This window comes from Triturus cristatus, chromosome 3_1 (genome assembly GCF_964204655.1).
Source record: "Triturus cristatus chromosome 3_1, aTriCri1.1, whole genome shotgun sequence".
Classification (NCBI taxonomy): domain Eukaryota; kingdom Metazoa; phylum Chordata; class Amphibia; order Caudata; family Salamandridae; genus Triturus; species Triturus cristatus.
The window spans coordinates 710,856,864-710,873,709 of record NC_140583.1 but is presented as its reverse complement, the minus strand read 5'-3'; the positions used below and the strand labels follow the sequence as shown (position 1 = coordinate 710,873,709).

The 16,846-nt window shown below is 48.4% G+C and overlaps 1 protein-coding gene across 1 annotated transcript in view; it reads left to right on the top strand.

Moving 5' to 3' along the window:
* The window catches only part of LRP5 (LDL receptor related protein 5), a 382,460-nt gene that overhangs the window by 281,746 nt on the left and 83,868 nt on the right, over positions 1–16,846 (top strand). The window contains exon 10 of the mRNA XM_085644789.1: positions 12,429–12,655. Within this exon, the coding sequence (XP_085500915.1) occupies positions 12,429–12,655 (227 nt within the window). The remainder of the gene's footprint in view (positions 1–12,428; positions 12,656–16,846) is intronic.

The window sequence follows — 16,846 nt, the reverse complement described above, 5'->3', positions numbered from 1 at the left end:
GTCCCTGCCGCAAATTGACTGAATTGCTAACGGAATGAGATGACGGCTGTGGCCTGTGGGGAGCATGAGTTTGGTAACGTGCTGCTTGATGTTTAAAGTATTTCGAAGTGTGTTGAGGTATTCCCTAATTACCTTTGTGCTCAAATTTCGGGGTGGGTTGATGTCTCATGGGAATGAAGAGAGTACTGAATGAGGATGGTGGTGGTGATGAGGTCTGAGATATCTTCTATGAAGTTCTTGTAAGGTCCACGGGTCCTAAGACCACAATGAAGAAAGCTCTCCAAGAGCCAGTGAAGGGGAAGTGGCAGGTGAGGAGCTCAAACGACCTGTGTGCTGAGTCTCTGAAGGTGCAGTGGCAAGAGGACTTGTCGATGGAAGCTAGTGTCCCTGCTGACTTTCCACGTAAAAACACCCACAGAGACTGAATGGCTGCTCTGAGGTGCACATCTCTGGCCCATGACAGCCACCACCTTTCAGTGGTTGATGGCAAGTTAGATTTGCAGGCCGGAGTTCGCCCTGTACCACTAGCACAGTGGAGTACTATTTATTTTCTATCAGCCCTGTCTGTCTTCCTGGTCCCACTTACCACAATCGAAGGCGCAGTGGTTCTTTCGAGTAGTAACCTTATGCAGCTGTAGAGTAATGTGAACCGCGGGGGGCATGGCTAGGCGCGTGGGAAGATGGCCGCACTGTAGTGTTGCTCTGCTGGCCGCCTTCAATATCCTACACTATCCTGCTCCCCGGATGCCCATCGCCAGACGCTAGTGTAAGAGACTGCAGCTTCTGGACGCGAACTGTCAGAGGCTGGTGTCGGTGGGCGGCCTCGGGGACCAAGAACACGGCCAGCGCACCACGCCGGGAGCGTCCTCCATATTGGGTGCCTGCGGAGGAGAGCGGAGCAGCGCAGGTCGTCATCGCGCTAGGGCTTCGCGCATCGCTTCTATGGTGCTCGAACCAAGGAAACTGACGGCGGACGGGGGCAGTAGCAGGAAAAGCTGACTCCGGGGCTCCCGTGCCACACGCAGCAGCTGAGGACACCAGAGGTGGTTCGGCGGCGTGGAGGTGGGGAGCGCGGAGGACGAGGTGCACGCGAGCTGCCGGATTTGATCGTGTGGGTGGGTCCTGGGCGGATCGCCCGGAACGGGCATACACGCGCCTTGGCACCAACCATTGCTTCAGCATATGGCCGCTGTGGAGCACAGACAGAGTGACCCCTCCGGCAGTACTCAATTGATGGGGCTGGCGAACCGGCGCCCGATGGGTCGTCGCCTGGGGTGCTGAGCTGGAGACTGAGTGGTGGACGCTGCAGGGCACTCGAAGGGACTCCGGGGGACCCCAGAGGTGAGCTGATTGCTGCTGGGATAGCGGTGCAGACGCTACCGCATTACGTGGGGGACAGAGTGTGGGACCCCGCTGGACGCTGCACCCCGGGATCCGGCGAGACCCTTTGATCTCAGGACACGCACGACTGCTTTGCTATTGGTTGGGTGCGGGGGTGGAGCAGCGCTGGCCTGTAGAGTTGGTGACACGTAAGTCTGCTGGCACTGCATGAAACGCACTACATGGGCCTATCCCTGTGGCGGCCGCAGCCCGGGGTGATCTGCAACTGAGGCGCTAGGAATCCGCTCCCCCCTGCTGGGTACTCCTCTCGCTTGGCGCTCTACTCCCTGCCGGGGAGGACTGTTGGGCTGCTGCCGCCACGCACTACGAACTGGACTAGGCGCACACCTCCGGCCCTCGATTACCCTCTTACACTCTCCTGTAAAGACCGGTGGGGACAGAGACGCGGCCATGGGCAAACCGGATAAAACCCAGCCGCGGATAACTTTCGAGGCACGCAAAGGGGGTAAAACCTCAAACACCGTGGCATCGGACTCAGAGTTGGAGTCTACTGCGCCGGCTCCTACGGCCTTGGAGACAACATTGTCGGCAATTCAATCCAGCCTGCAATCTATTGATGGTAAGATCGAGGCCCTCAATGGCCGCATGGACTCCATTTCAGCAAAGCTAGACAAGCAAGGAGTGAGGTTGGGTGAGGCGGAGCAGCGTATATCGGACAATGAGGATGGTCTAAAACAGGTGTCCGCCAAGACCGCGGATATCGCACAGCTGCTAGCGGTGATACAGGCGAAAAACGAGGACATTGAAGCGCGCTCTAGGCGCAATAATGTACGTATTTTGGGCCTGCCGGAATCCACCAATGTGGGTAGACTTGAGGATTATGTCGAAACCATGATAAGGGACATCTGTGAGCCTAAGAATCTATCAGCCATGTTTGCCATTGAGCGCGCCCATAGATCTCTGACGGCGCGCCCTCCACCGGGTGCCCCCCCGCGTCCCATTATAGCTAGAGTACTGAATTTCAGAGATAGGGACGCATTGCTTCGTATAACTCGACAAAAGGGCACTATCAACTATCAAGGCAATGTCCTTTCCTTCTTTCCCGACTTTACCGCCATGGTCCAAGCAGTGCGCAAAGAATTTCTAGGTGTCAAAAAACTCCTTATGAAAGAACGAATCCCCTATGCAATGTTATATCCGGCACGCCTCCGTATTGGCACTGATGACAACGCTAAGATATTCACTAACCCAAAAATAGCCATGGACCACGCTAAATCACTGAGGAGGAAGCAGCGGCCCTCCACTCCAACCTCCGATGTTGATGACTGATCGCGGCTTTCTCTCTACCGCGGGATGTCGCTATGCACAAGCTGAGGACTGGTAAATTGGGACAGTGCGCAGTTGCAATGGGTAGTATTCTTGCTGGTCTACCTGCGCTAATCACTGAGTTACTGTATAGCACACGCTCTGTCTCGTATACAATCTGATGTAGGCTGATCTGTGTATCACATCGGAGACAAATGGGCACCACTGGTACAGGATCCTACTAGTTACTGAGTGAATGTTGTCTCTGTCGCCTGACTACTATTGGGCTGGAAAGGTTGATGCGTTTCATTAGTTGCCCTCCATATGGCGCCACTCTAATAATGGGATCGAAACGTCCGAACTGCACACTCGTTAACCGCAGGGTGTCTAACCCGATGGGCTACCCGTTAGGAGCGATAGACACTGAATGGTGGCCCCCTCCCCAATAGATTGGGAGGTGTACTGTACGCACCGGCACTGCCACTGGTGCACCATGCTGCCCTGTCTGTTACCCAGGAGGCAGGTCCCCTGAAATCACTAAAAGAAGCCGGTATCACTCATATGCAGGACTTGTATAAACAAGGACGCTATCTAGAAAAGAGCGATTTGACATGCATACAGAACCCCACATCTTTGTTTGTGCATACTTGCCACTGTTTAAAATGTGCCATGAGAGATCACTACCCATGTTTCCCTGTTGAACCCCCAACACTCAAGGCCCTACAGTTGATGCTGGTGACTCCAACTAGGAAAAAGCTAATTACTAAATTATACAAGGCTGTGCAGGAGGAGACGGTTAGTGGCCACGATAAAAGTCTTGCAAGGTGGAATGATGTGTTGGACCCCCAGATCACGGGAGAGGAGTGGGAGCGGATCTGTCAATCGACGGGTCGCCTTACTCCTAATGGGAACCTGCGCATTATCCACTTTAAATTCCTACATCAGGTACATTATACCCCATCCAAGCTACACAAAATGGGGTTGAGGGAGTCGGATCAATGCAAACGGTGTGGAAAGGCGGGTGCGGATTTCCTGCACCTTGCTTGGAGCTGTGAACCAGTGATTGGGTACTGGAGAGAGGTGCTGAACCACATTCACATAATGACGGGGGTCTTGCTTTCTTGTGTGCCTACGGTGTGTCTGCTGACTTATGTACCTCAAATGAAAGGCATAGCCGGCAGATTTGTGAGGGTTGCTCTTCTGTTGGCCAAACGGCGCACTCTGTTTACGTGGGATAGTGCAGCTAAACCGAAATTAAGTGGGCGGATGTCGGATATGGTATATTATAGGGAAAACTTAGAACTGTACGCAGAAGAGTTGCCTATCTCTTCCAAACCGAAGGATATCTGGGGGCCGCTCAAACGTATTCTTGCTGACCCAACACCTGTAGATGCTGACTGATTTTGTACACCATGTATATTAATATTGTTGTTGACATATAACTGTCATTGCCGCGGGACTACTGCAGAGCACTCAATGTGTTTATGATGTGCACTCTGCTCCGTGAATCTATCTGGAACTGTAATGTTGTTGACACGTCATGTTAACTATGTTTACGCTGCTAACAGATGACAGCGAGATGTATTGTACTTCAAATAATAAACAGATTTAAAAAAAAAAAGAGTAATGTGAACCGCACAGTGCAGTGAATAAAATAATTCAAGACAAATATAACAAGCATTGGCAAAGCCAGCCGATTTCGGCAATGCAAGAGCTATTGGCTTTGACAATTTCTGTCTTTTAGCCATTTTTATAAGAGCACTGCTGCTGCTCAGCATGACTGAAAGTCATTGAAAAAGCACTATGACGTGGCTAGCGCTGGCATAGTCGTAATGCTTTCATGTCTACCAGGAGGGGCGGGACAAGCAACACAACAATAGTGAGGGTGGAGGGCGGGTTGTGAGAGGGTAAAAGAGTGCTAGGGTGCAGCCATGCACATAGTAACGTGATCCTGTTAGCTGGCAGCCTCTGGTTGCCACCATTTCTAAAAACCACAGGTAGCGTTTCAAATTACGCCCTATATCACAGGTCTATATCTGCTAATCCCTGATAATAGTTATTTTTTTTATTCACCCTGCAACAAATAACAGAACAAAGAAAAGTCTGGCACATACAAGCTTCAGGGAGCTTCATGGCTCTAGAAAATGAAAAACACAATGCAATGGCTTCTAGAGGGACTCGACGCTTCGCTGCAGATATACAGTTTCTTGGACAATACACATCGGAGATCTTAAGTCTCATATAAAGCACCCCGAAGGAAATGTAAAAAGTTTGGTAAAGGCCCTTATCCTCTTTGAAACACATGCACTTACTAAAACACGTATAAATAGAATAGCCATGTGACAACACTCAGCAAGAGTGTCATAGGTATCACGCAGACACAAAACAAGATGCTCGCTATTCTCTGAGAGCCTGTGGGGTTTCACTGGCTGGTCCCTGAACCCTATAAACAACAACACAAATAAAACCGTCTGTAATAGCACCTCGCACTAGTCCCACGTGTGCTGCAAATAGAAGTAAGCCATTCTCCGTGCGACTTCCACCTCACTATCTGCGAAAGGGACATGCACACTTCTGTTTGACAAGAGAAGATTGTATGAGCCGCCGCAAAGGCTCGGCATGCGACAGCAAAGCAGGCAACTACACCGTCTCAATGCTGTGTAGCGTGTATAGTAATTGGTCTGTGAAGTGGGCCTGTGCCATTCAATCTCAGAACAGAGACTGACCATGCCCCGGCCTTGCGGGCTCTTCTGAGCCACTGCCCTGCCAAACTCTCAAGAATTAATTCCAGATGTCAGTGTCTCTAATTTAGGGGGCAAAGCGAAGTTAGCTATTTTGCGGACGGCAAGGAAGTGGCACTAATTAGGTGATTATTGGTAAGAGGGAAGGGAGCCAGCAAAGAAGCTCTAAAACATTTGAGGCTTATCCCTCCTTATGAGATCACTTGTGTGCTTGGGGACACGACGACAGAGCAAGAAAGGGTGATGAGCCTTGTGTCGTGGCCCACTACGCCGTGCAGCAGAATGGAGAGGAGAAAATGCTCCCTCGCCCCCAGATGTTCACTGCAGTTCGGGAGTGAGCCACAGAGGCAATATGCCGCTGCCCACACTCCCTGCTTACAATCACCCAGCTCTCTTGTGGCAGCGAAAGGCAGATTAATGCTTGAGGATACAGCAATAGAGTAGTTAAGGCGCTAGCAATCTTTGCCCCGCCAGACCCTCAATGGCCAGTTTGCAGTGGTTCGAGTAAACCATCAGTACCCTTCATGCTATTGTACTTTGCTCTTTGGCTAGGCCTGTAAACACAAACACTCAGATGGAGGGCTTGAACACCAAAAATAAGTAGCTCCAAAAACGGAAGCAGCCGTAGGACACAAGTTCTGGCTCCATTCTCCAGGGGAGGCTAACCACAAGAAGAAGACATGACGCAGACATGCCTTGAACAAATGGGGATGAAGAAAATTAGAAGGATGCGGAAGCGACCAAATGGTAAACTGTGGGCGGGCTGTAAGCTCACTGTGTATAAGCAAAATGTCTTGAAGAGAAAGTGCATGCTCTGTCTAGCCGAGACTTGAAAATGGATGTCCATCACACTGTATTGTAATTGCATTTATAGCGCTTACTACCCCTGACGAGGCGTTGAAGCCCCTTTTCGGCGAGTATCACACTACTCCGGAGCCCATAAAGGATTAGTGGTGAATTAGTATAGTGAAAATATTCAGTGGTGGATATGTTAGTCGGCTATTTGGGATGAGAAAGATAGTGGAGGGATAGAGAAGGGAAAAAGGTTTGCATTTATATAGCGCTTGCTACCCCTGATGGGGTGTTGAAGTGCTTTTTTGGTGAATAGCACGCTACGTCGGAACCCATAAAAGATTAGTGGTGAATTAGTATAGTGAAATATGAAAGTAATGAGCTTAGATTTTATTATGCTTTGAAAAGGGACAGTCGGATTTTAGAAATTAGCATCTGTGTTTTGACCCCCATAGCAAACTAGGCTGCGGTCCTCCTGGGGACTGTCCGGGACGTTTCTAAGGTTGCAAACAATTAAAATAAAAGCACTTCCATGTGTCATAACATGGGGTGAGTAAAACATGATTATTCTTGATGTGTGTGATATGTATATGGAAGCGCCTGAAATAAACATGTCTTTCGTCAGGCGTTAATTTAGTTAACCATGGCCTTCAAAGAATACCCATCTTAAAAGATTACAGATCATTCACTGCTGTCTGCCGGTGAGGACAGACAGCAGTGGAAGAGCTAGTGCTGTTCGAGCCCCCACTTACCACACCCATTCTTGAAGCAAACCGGGAACAGTGGTGCACGGGCCATCACGGATACGGCAGGGCAGGCATCGACAATTCATTAGGGCAGCGGGTGTGTGTTATGGAGTTATTTATGTTACATTTACCGCACAGCTAAAGGTCCTGCAGCATTAACGATCCACACAACGCCTGCAACTGGAGATGTGGTGGCATTAAATGTCAGAACGAAACGGTTATGTGGTAAGAATTGCGTGCATTTTTCATCATAACATGTAAGGCTAGATCTTGAAGGAGGCAATGAGTTTAGCAGGCACTTTCCAGGAGCTCCCCCTTCATCCCCCTCCCCCCTCTTCCTCTTCCTTCCCCAGACAGGACTCTGGCCCGAGTTAGTCAAGGCCCAAATCGTTGCACTGCCTTGATAAACTGCGCACCTGTTTACTGAGAAAGTCTTTCTTCATACACGGCGCACGTGCTCACTTCTATGATACTGTTTTGTTTCAGAGGCCCTTGTTCCCCTGGTGCGCAGATGGCTAGGTGGTGCGATTATAAGTGTTAGTGACGTGTCATACGTTCTTGTTTATAACCTGTAGCTGATGGATGTCAGAAAGCCGCATCATGCAGTTGCGTTCTGGCTGTAATTGTTGTAAGAATCTCCCAGTTTTCTGCACAGCTTGAAAAATATATATAGAGAACACAGACTGTTTTCCGTTGTTCCGTGTTCTCTAAGGCGGTGATTTAATTCCAAAAATGACAGCCTAGAGGGGAGACCTCGGTGGTACAAGAAACCGGAATACATTCGGAAATTAATTTCCCAAAACTGGTGTTATTCTTCACCCATAGAGATATGTTTGCAGTGTATTAAATGCGCTGCACAATGTGGTTTTTCAGGCAGGCTTTTGCTTGGGCTGTTCAGCAGAAATCTCTCTCCTTACTGTTGTATTTGATCTCGAGTTTCTCCGTTTCCTGCTCTTCTGCAGATCCTATTTCGTCGATATTGTTCTGCATAATGATAATTGCTTCTCGGATAGATTCATGATGTGTAATATGTAAACGTCATTAGAAGTAAGCATAGGGATTAGCCTCGGATCATGCATTTCATCAAGCAGAGAAGCCAACGTTCAAACCGAGGTCTCATGCAATAAAAGCACACAGCTTGGCCACCAGACCACACCTCCCCTTATGCTGATACCTGGCAAGGTAGAATAGTCTGCTCTGGGAGAAACCCAATGGGCTTCACCGACTCCCAATATGGCACCCCGGCTCTGCCTTATCCTGTGCCTGTCAGATGCAATCTAATGGTGTCACGTTTTACACCTGCTGACACTGTGTATGCAAAATATTTACAGCACAGTGGCAGTCTGTGGAAAATGGCCACGGAGCACTCTCACTTGTGCAGAAGTTTTCTACGCTCTGGCGTTCAGCACTAATCATAATGAAAGAAATGCTAAAACGTACGCCCCTCCCTGCTCATTACATTATAGGTGCGTCATTGTCACCGTTCACTGCGCATTACACAAGAGTGTATCAAACGGTGAGTCGTGCAACGCTCTAAGACATAGAATCCTTTCTTGCCCCTCTACCACTCCATCAGGTCACAGTAGACCAACGTAACGAGTTGAGCGAGCCACTCACGCGACTGGAGATTCACAGTGCTATCGGTTCCCTAGCTACAGGCAAAGCGCCGGGCCCAGATGGATATCTGGCGGAATACTATAAGGCTTATCAGCAGCTCCTGGCGCCGCGCTTGCTCAGTCTATAATGCACAGGAAATGGGTGTGGTCCCGAGTACGCTCCGTGAGTCCCTGTTGGTGTCCCTAGCCAAGCCTCACAGAGATGCGGCGCTGATTGAATCTTACCGCCCTTTGGCGTTACTCAACACCGACTATAAAGTGTTGGCAAAAATACTAGTGAATGGTTGCCCCCCCCCCGTGCCGCAGTTAGTGCGCGCGGACCAAAATGGCTTTGTGCCCGCTCGCAGCACATCGTTGAACTTGCAACGCTTTTTCCAGGTGGCGTGCTATGCTGGGGCTAGTTGGGCGCGTGCCGGATGCCTTGTGCTTGACCTGGATAAGACGTTTGACACCTTAGAATGGAAGTTCCTGTTTGCTGCACTGCGCAGGTATGACCTGGGGGAGGACTTCCTGGGCCTCGTTCAGCTGCTGTACACGCAGCCCACAGCAAGGGTGAAGACAGGCCCATACATATCCGCATCGGTCCCCATAGAACGCGGTACAAGGCAGGGCTGTCCGCTTTCCCCACTGTTATTTGCGCTTGCCATTGAGCCACTGGCTGAGGCGCTACGTCTCACGCAAAATGACTGGGGTATCCCGCTGGGGGATGGCACGCATGCGGTCTCCCTATATGTGGATGACCTGTTAATATATCTCAGGGACGTAATGCAGCCATGTGGCGTGGTTAAAGCTACTCTTATTGAGTTCGCCTTGGTCTCAAGGTTAAAAGTGAACTGGGAGAAGTCATGTCTGTACACGTTTGTGGAGTCTTCTCCTGATCCACACTTGGTGGTCAGTGGCAGGGCTGTGCACTGGCAGACTTGCGCATTCAAATATTTGGGGGTTCTTATATACAGAGACCCACAGGACCTCCTAGAGGGGAATTTAGTTCGTGCTGTCACGCCGGTGAGGGCTCAGATGACCTTCTGGGCCACCGTGCCATTGGCGGTTATGGGTAGGATCGCATTGTTAAAAATGGTGGTCCTGTCTCCTTTATTATTTCACAAACTTGCCGCTGCACCTTAGGCTGCCCTTTTTTTAAACACTGCAAGCGGACATGAGACGATTTATATGGCATGTTTTTGCGGCGCAGAGTATCCTTAGCTAAGATGTATCCGCTGACTGTGCAGGGCGGACTTTCTCTACCCAACATGGAGCAATATTACCTAGCCGCGCAGCTCCAATGGGTGGCACACTGGCTTAGCGTGCGCCACCTTGAGTACACCGCAGAGCAGGTGCCCGGGTTCACCCATCCCCAAATAGTCGCACTGTTACTTCCGGGTCGAACGGGAGGCGCACCTACGCAGCTGCTGCTTAAAGTGGCATATCATTGTTATCGGCGCAGCCTACGCATTACGCGCCATGTAGTGCCATATGCACCGTCGCTTCCTCTATTAGGCACACACAGGAGGCTAAGGGCTGTAACGAGCGCAGAGTTGGTAAGCTGGGAGGAGGCTGGTATACACACATTAGGCGATCTGTACAATGATGGTCAGCTCGTCTTGTTTGCAGACCGCGCCGAGAGCTCGGACTTACCGCAGGGTCAGTTCCTATTGCATGCTGCAGTGACGCATGCACTCACCGTGTTATGGGGCTCTGTGACGCAGGAGCATCCTTCCCACCTAACTATTCAATACCTGCATGAGCTGGGCCCCGGCTGTCTCCTGACTAAGTGGTTTGCGGAGCACCTCAGGATCCACACGTCACCACGTCTCCTGCCCCTTCGAGCCCGCTGGGATGCAGATCTCAGACGACCCACCACTGACAGGGAGTGGGAGAGGATACTCGAGTCCCACACGAATTCCACGCAATGTCAGATTTCGTCTCCTTCAGTATTATGTTGTCCATAGAGCCTATCTGACGCCGGACCATATCAATAGATATTTTGGCCGCACTGACACCGTGTGTGCATGTTGTGAGGAGGCTGATGCGAATTTACTACACATGCTCTGGTCATGCCCTACTATTCAACCGTATTGGGGAACCGTTACAGACTCTCTAGCCCAGTGCACGGAACGCACTCTGGACTGGTCGTGGGAGGTGTGTATTCTGGGATCTTTTCCAAGATCCCAAGGACACAAAGTGACTTCTAGGTTCATAGACTTGGGCCTTATAGTCGCCAAGCGTCTACTCACGCATCGCTGGAAGTCTCCTGTCCCCCCAGCAGCAATAGCTTGGTATCACTCCTTACTATGTTGGGCACAAGCAGAAAGTGTGGCGCGCCGCCGTGAAGATGCCACGGGGTTGCGTAAACAGGCGATAGCAGAGGCGTGGGACACAAAACTGTCTGACTTCCTCGCGGCCTGACGTGACCGCGTGGAGACGCAGGAGGACAAACTTGTTGCGGATTCTGACTGAGCAATAGTTACTAACTTATAACCAGCAGACGAACGGGGGGGCTCGTGACTGTTCAGTTTGCATGTGGAGTTTGGCCATGCTGTTTTTCCACCCTTCCCCCCCTTCGCATTCCCCCTCCCATTCCCCCACACCCCACCCTTTCTTCCCCCCTTCTCCCTGGCGTGCGGCCTGCTCTCTCTGCCCAGATACATATTCAGCCCCCTGAGCACCAACAAACACCACTTGCACGGTGGTCACGGTATACTGGTAGCCAGGGGACGCTAGAGTCGCGCTGCGACTAGCTGTCATAGTTAGGCGGGCTGCTATGGCGCAGACGGTGGGTCATAGACGTAGGGCTCACAACAGCGCAGGGATTCATTGTAAGTGTTCCGGGTGGTGGGGTACATTGTTTAGAGTTGTATATTTGTTTTTATTTACTTACTCATGGTTTAAATCTGTATGCAAAGATAACATGCTAAGGACACACAATTGGAGCCTGTAACAGTTGTTGCTGGAAATTCAGAACATCACAACTGTATTAGTTGTTCACACATAGTCAATCTGTATGGTGACACACCCTGGTGGAGATGTACTGTATACAGTGATTATCGTACCAATAATAATAAAAACAAAGTTAAACAACAAATGGTTGCGTCATCATCACAGTTGTTATTCACCAACATATCTTGGGGAACCAGGTCTTAGTCTTGGTTGTGTTCAGAGATGGTGTGAGTTGTGTTGAGCTTGAATCACTGTTAAGTGTGTCTTGACAAGCATGAGTTCGACTGTTTGTGCAGTTGGAATAGTGTGCATGCGCTAATGACTGGTGTGTGGCTAGGCTGGTTTGTCTTGTATGTGTGTATGTGGGAAGGGTATTTGTGTGGGCAGTTATAATTCCAGTCATTCCTTGGACTTCCCTCTTGCATTGAATTTATATAGCACTTCATACCCCTGACGAAACGCTGACATACAATAGCGAACACAAAGAAATCTACACTATGAGGAAGTGCCTAGTTGTACGAATGTTGAAGCGCAGTTTGGCCTGTGCACGAAGAGGTTTGGTTTTTGTGCATGAGTGACCAGATTGGTGCTCTTGGCTTGTTTTAGGCCTAAATCCGGGCGCAGAAGGGGTTGGCTACACATGGGCTGTTGAGTAAAGGCCGAGGGCAGGAGGGACTGGCCACTTGCATTGGGTTGATGTACTCGGGCACCAGTTGCAGTTCTTCGGCATCTTTACCTATCTGGTTATAGATCATCTTCCTGTACCCCTATCGTATCCATCATTTTAATTACTCACCCACAGTAACATTTGATTAATTTAGCAGTGAAATATTGAATTTAATGAGAGGATAGTGTTCCCACTAGTTTTGCTATCTAAAAGTGCCAGCTTGCCTGTTTAGTTGCATTTGTACAGGTTACTTGTTCATATTTTTGGTTGTGTTGCTTTGCAGACCATAAGCCGGGCATTCATGAATGGGAGCTGTGTGGAGCAAGTTATTGAGTTTGGGTTGGACTACCCCGAGGGAATGGCTGTGGACTGGATGGGCAAGAACCTGTACTGGGCAGACACTGGAACCAACCGCATCGAAGTTGCTCACCTCGATGGGCAGTACAGGCAGGTCCTAGTTTGGAAGGATCTGGATAATCCCAGGTCTTTGGCGCTGGATCCTGCAAAAGGGTAAGGAATCCTTCCATTTTCACAAATCCCATTGTTAAGCCTGCATGTTTTCACTCCTTTTGGTGCTGGTAAGAAGGGGGAAACAGTAGAAATGCTGTTAAATGTCAGAATGTTATGGTTTGGAATTTGTATCATGTGCATAATGTTTACCCACATTGCAAGACTTCTCCTCCATAGCTGTTACCTTTTTCTTTCTCCAAGAGGTTGATCATTTCATTTGCATATTTTGCTTGTTGGCTCGATATAAATGTTTTATTATTATAATAAAACCACATGTAGTCGTTTATCCTGAGTTCCACAATAGAGCCCGGTTAGAAGCAGAATGTGTGTGTGCAAATTTTCACTGAGAGCACAGAGAGGGCAAGGCTGGAACTGAACGCTCTGCCAGTGTTGTCCGTGGGATCCAAGACGGCTCAGAGAACATACTTGGCTGCATACTGCCCATCATGTATTATCTGAGCCAAAGAGGCCTGATCGTCCCCTGGGATTGCCAGCACAATCTCTCTGGCCATGTCCCAAAGGGCATGCATTGTGGCAGCCCAACAGACGGACTATGTTTAACGATCGCAGTGCCATGGTGCTGGAGGAAAACGTATGTTTGCCGAAGGCATCAATTCTTTTGTATTCCCCATCAAGAGAATTGGTTAGAAACGAGTTGGGGTTAACCTAACTGAATGAGGCCTGTAGAATAAAACTCTCAGAAGGGCAGCACTACCAATGAACACTTCTATGCTGTGGACTTTTCTTTCACATTCATCTGAATACTGGCTGCAAAGTTCTGCACCTACTCAGGCTAAGCCAAAGGCAGGGAACTTCTCTTGTACCCTACATCGAGGATCCAATCACATTAACATTTATTTAATTTGTAGCCAGTGAGTAAGGAAATGTACTATGCGGTATTCAAGATACAAATGGCTAAAACCAGTATTGATCTAGGAAATCCTAATCGGAGCCAGAAAGAGGGCACTTGTGGCGAGATTTAATAATCTGGACCAATTCAGGCTAAAAGCTTTCATTTCTTGAATGTGATCCCTGTAGAAAAATACTGTTTGTTAGCCTAGAACTCGAGGCAATTGTTCAGCGTATAAATTACAAAATAGCAGGCCATTAGCAGGGTCGGCGTGATCTCCAAATTGTCATGTGTATTCTTAAGTCCGATCATGAGAGTGATGAGCTTGTGAAGCAAGTAGATGGTGAATTCATTGTCTAGTTGGATGGATTCCTATGTCTGTAGGGACTCGTATTTTATTACTGAAAACATGGGCATTCTGTTTTTCTCGTTGCGTTTTGGAAAAATACTGTAAGGAAATACCTTCTTTTGCATGATCAGACCTGACTCAGAGTCCACTAATGCCTACTAACCAGACCTCCGTGCCTGTGCTCCCCCCAGGGCCTGTAAGTTAAATTTCCCCTTATTGCTAGAGCAGTTCTTGCACCACCATGGATGTGACAAAGTAAAGCATGTCCCCAGCTCGCCACTGCAGTCTGGTAGCGCAGTTTTAAAACTGTTAACTCAACTTTGCTAAATAAACTAATGACAAATTCCAGACCCCCCTTTTTTAGGTCTCGGCCTGACGTGAGCAGCGCATGCGCTGCTCTTGTCCTACGAGACCTTCTTGGAATCGATACGATTCCAGAAGTCGTCTCGCGGTTCCACCTCCAATTTTCATTGGTGCGGGTCGTTTTGCGTCATGGCTGATGCAAAACTAAGTGTAATGATTGCACCGGAGGCAATCATTACACTGAGGGTTGCCACCCTGTCCACTTTTGGCCCCGCCCACCGGGATTGGATCATTTACTTGCGGCGGGAGACAGTGTCTCTCAATTAGCCGCTAAGCACTATTTTTCTTCGTAATACGCGTTTGCCTTCAACAATGGCTGACGTGCTTTTATTTCTCCCCTTATATACCCCCCCCTCGTCCTCCCCACCGCTACCCGCCCCTCTTTTCAGTGCTGGATTACTTTATTTTGGAGCGCGGTGCCCGATTTAGGGTCACCGCTCTCCGTTTATTTATTTATTGTAACTTTTTTTGCGAGTGCTTGCTTTTTTTTAAATGAAATCTTTACATTGTGGTACCTGGAGTTTCCTTTTCTCTTTGACTACAAGGGCCAGAATGCAGTGGGGGAAAACAACGGGCTTAAGTGAATTGCGCATACTGGACGTTTGAGCACCATTTCAGAGTCTGTAGTTTCTTTGAAATACTATTCTGAACTGCACAAGATTACACCGTATCTTCAGCAAAATGAAGACCTGACTGGGATCTCAATGTCTGAATTAAGACGACATTTCTACACTGGTCCAGTGCCTGCACCCCCGCCTGGTTGTGTGTGTGCGTGTTTTTTTTTTTTTTTTTGGCGGGGGTTAGGGGGATTGCGAGTGGCGAATGCGGGTGGTGGTCGGAAGGCCTCAGACTTCATGTTTTTACATGCAGCGGGAGGCCTGGCTGTTAGAGGGGGCTCGCCACACGTTCTGTTTTCAACCATGAATTGTTTGTTTTTTAGAGTGATATCAAATACAGCCAGTGAAAGACGTTGAGATTAAAAAAAAAAAATTCTGACCGAAGGCCTGTGCGTTCTACCTTTGCTGCAGGCGCCTCAGAAAGTTCTTTCAGGTGGAATTGTTTTACGTGGCGCCCAGGCCCGGCATTTTGGACAGCCTTTGAAGGAGGCTCAGTGTATTATTTGCTTACAGGAGGTAGTTTTTGGTAGTCGGTCACTTAAAGTGGCATCCAGTGGAGAGAAAAACAGTTATGTTCCCAGGTCTGCATCCCTAGTCATCATCAACAGGCGCTCTAGATTGTTTGTTTCTCTGATGACGTCAGCTGGGGGTTTGAGATGTATTGTGGCTTCATCCACTGATGGCCTTTTAAAGTTTAGCAAATCTAGCTAGAGGGTGTGTTTCAAAGGAAGCACTAATGAATGTGTCCCTTCTCATCCGATCGGCATGCTTGGGTATACTGATGACAATCATAAGTTTGTTTTATATAGTGCTTTATACCACGTTTCCTAGCAGTTTCAAAGCACTGTAAATATCGGGTGTGGTGAGGTCAGGTAAACAGAGTACCATTTGATGGTTCTCAGTTTATAACCCCGAGGGGGACTGATGCTTGCGGCCTTTGTCAGGTTGCAAACTGTGACCCGCAGGTATAACCAGATGACAGCAGTGAGCGTTTAAATCACTTACCCGCCTTGCACATTTTTAAGATGAGAACGAGTAATCACTCATCAACAGCACAATATATGCCAGTGCTGACTTAGAAGTGACGTATACATTAATCACGCAGAATAGTGCTTTGGGCACTACTCCTTGTAGGCACTAAAGGAGAATGTCAGGGAGTGAACCTGTGAGAAGGGAGTAGGGCAGTGGTCCTTGGAGGCGTGGCATCACGGACATATTCACAAGTTTTAAATGCTTCTTCAATTATTCAGTCATCCTCTTTTATTTTACGTTCATTCCTCTGGTTCATTGTCAGGTGTTCTATTCGATCATTTATTCATTCATTGCTCACTTCATCCTTTGTCTCCTACATCCATTGCTGTACTCGGATGTGAATACCTTGACTCATTATTAGGGCCACTGGCATTGTGTGATCATGCGAATGACCGTGTCTTTTTTCACATAATTATGGATTTGCCACATAATCCATCATTTGCTGCATAATCTGCAGATTGTAACAAAAATTATTATTTGTAGCTCAAACGGATCAAAAGTTACAAAAAACGTTGCAACATGTTGTGTGTGCAGTGGAAGGCCCTTCGCCATGGTTAACTGGTTTCAATTGCTTATTTCTGTGTTTGGTTCATAAATTGGTACTTTTAAGGAGAAATCTTTGCCAACATAGTATTGCCATGTGTAAAAATGACAAACTAGTGAAGTAATACTATGATAAACATGCCACATAAATTGCCTTTTCCTGCCGCACAATTTGGTCAACTCTGCGGCATCATTTGGTGCTCCCCTGTGCATAATTCCAGTGGCTCTGCTCTTTATTCATTCCTTCCCAGATTAATCTTTCCTTTTCCTTTTCACTCATTACTTCACTCCTCCACTCATTGCCTTATGTATGCACTGAGTCACCCATCATGCATTCACCACTCCATCCCTTTCTTCGTTTTCCCATTGTAGGAGTCTTTCATTTCTTGAGTTATCAATTTTTTTCCTAACTCTCTCTCTTACTTTAAAAATCTCCA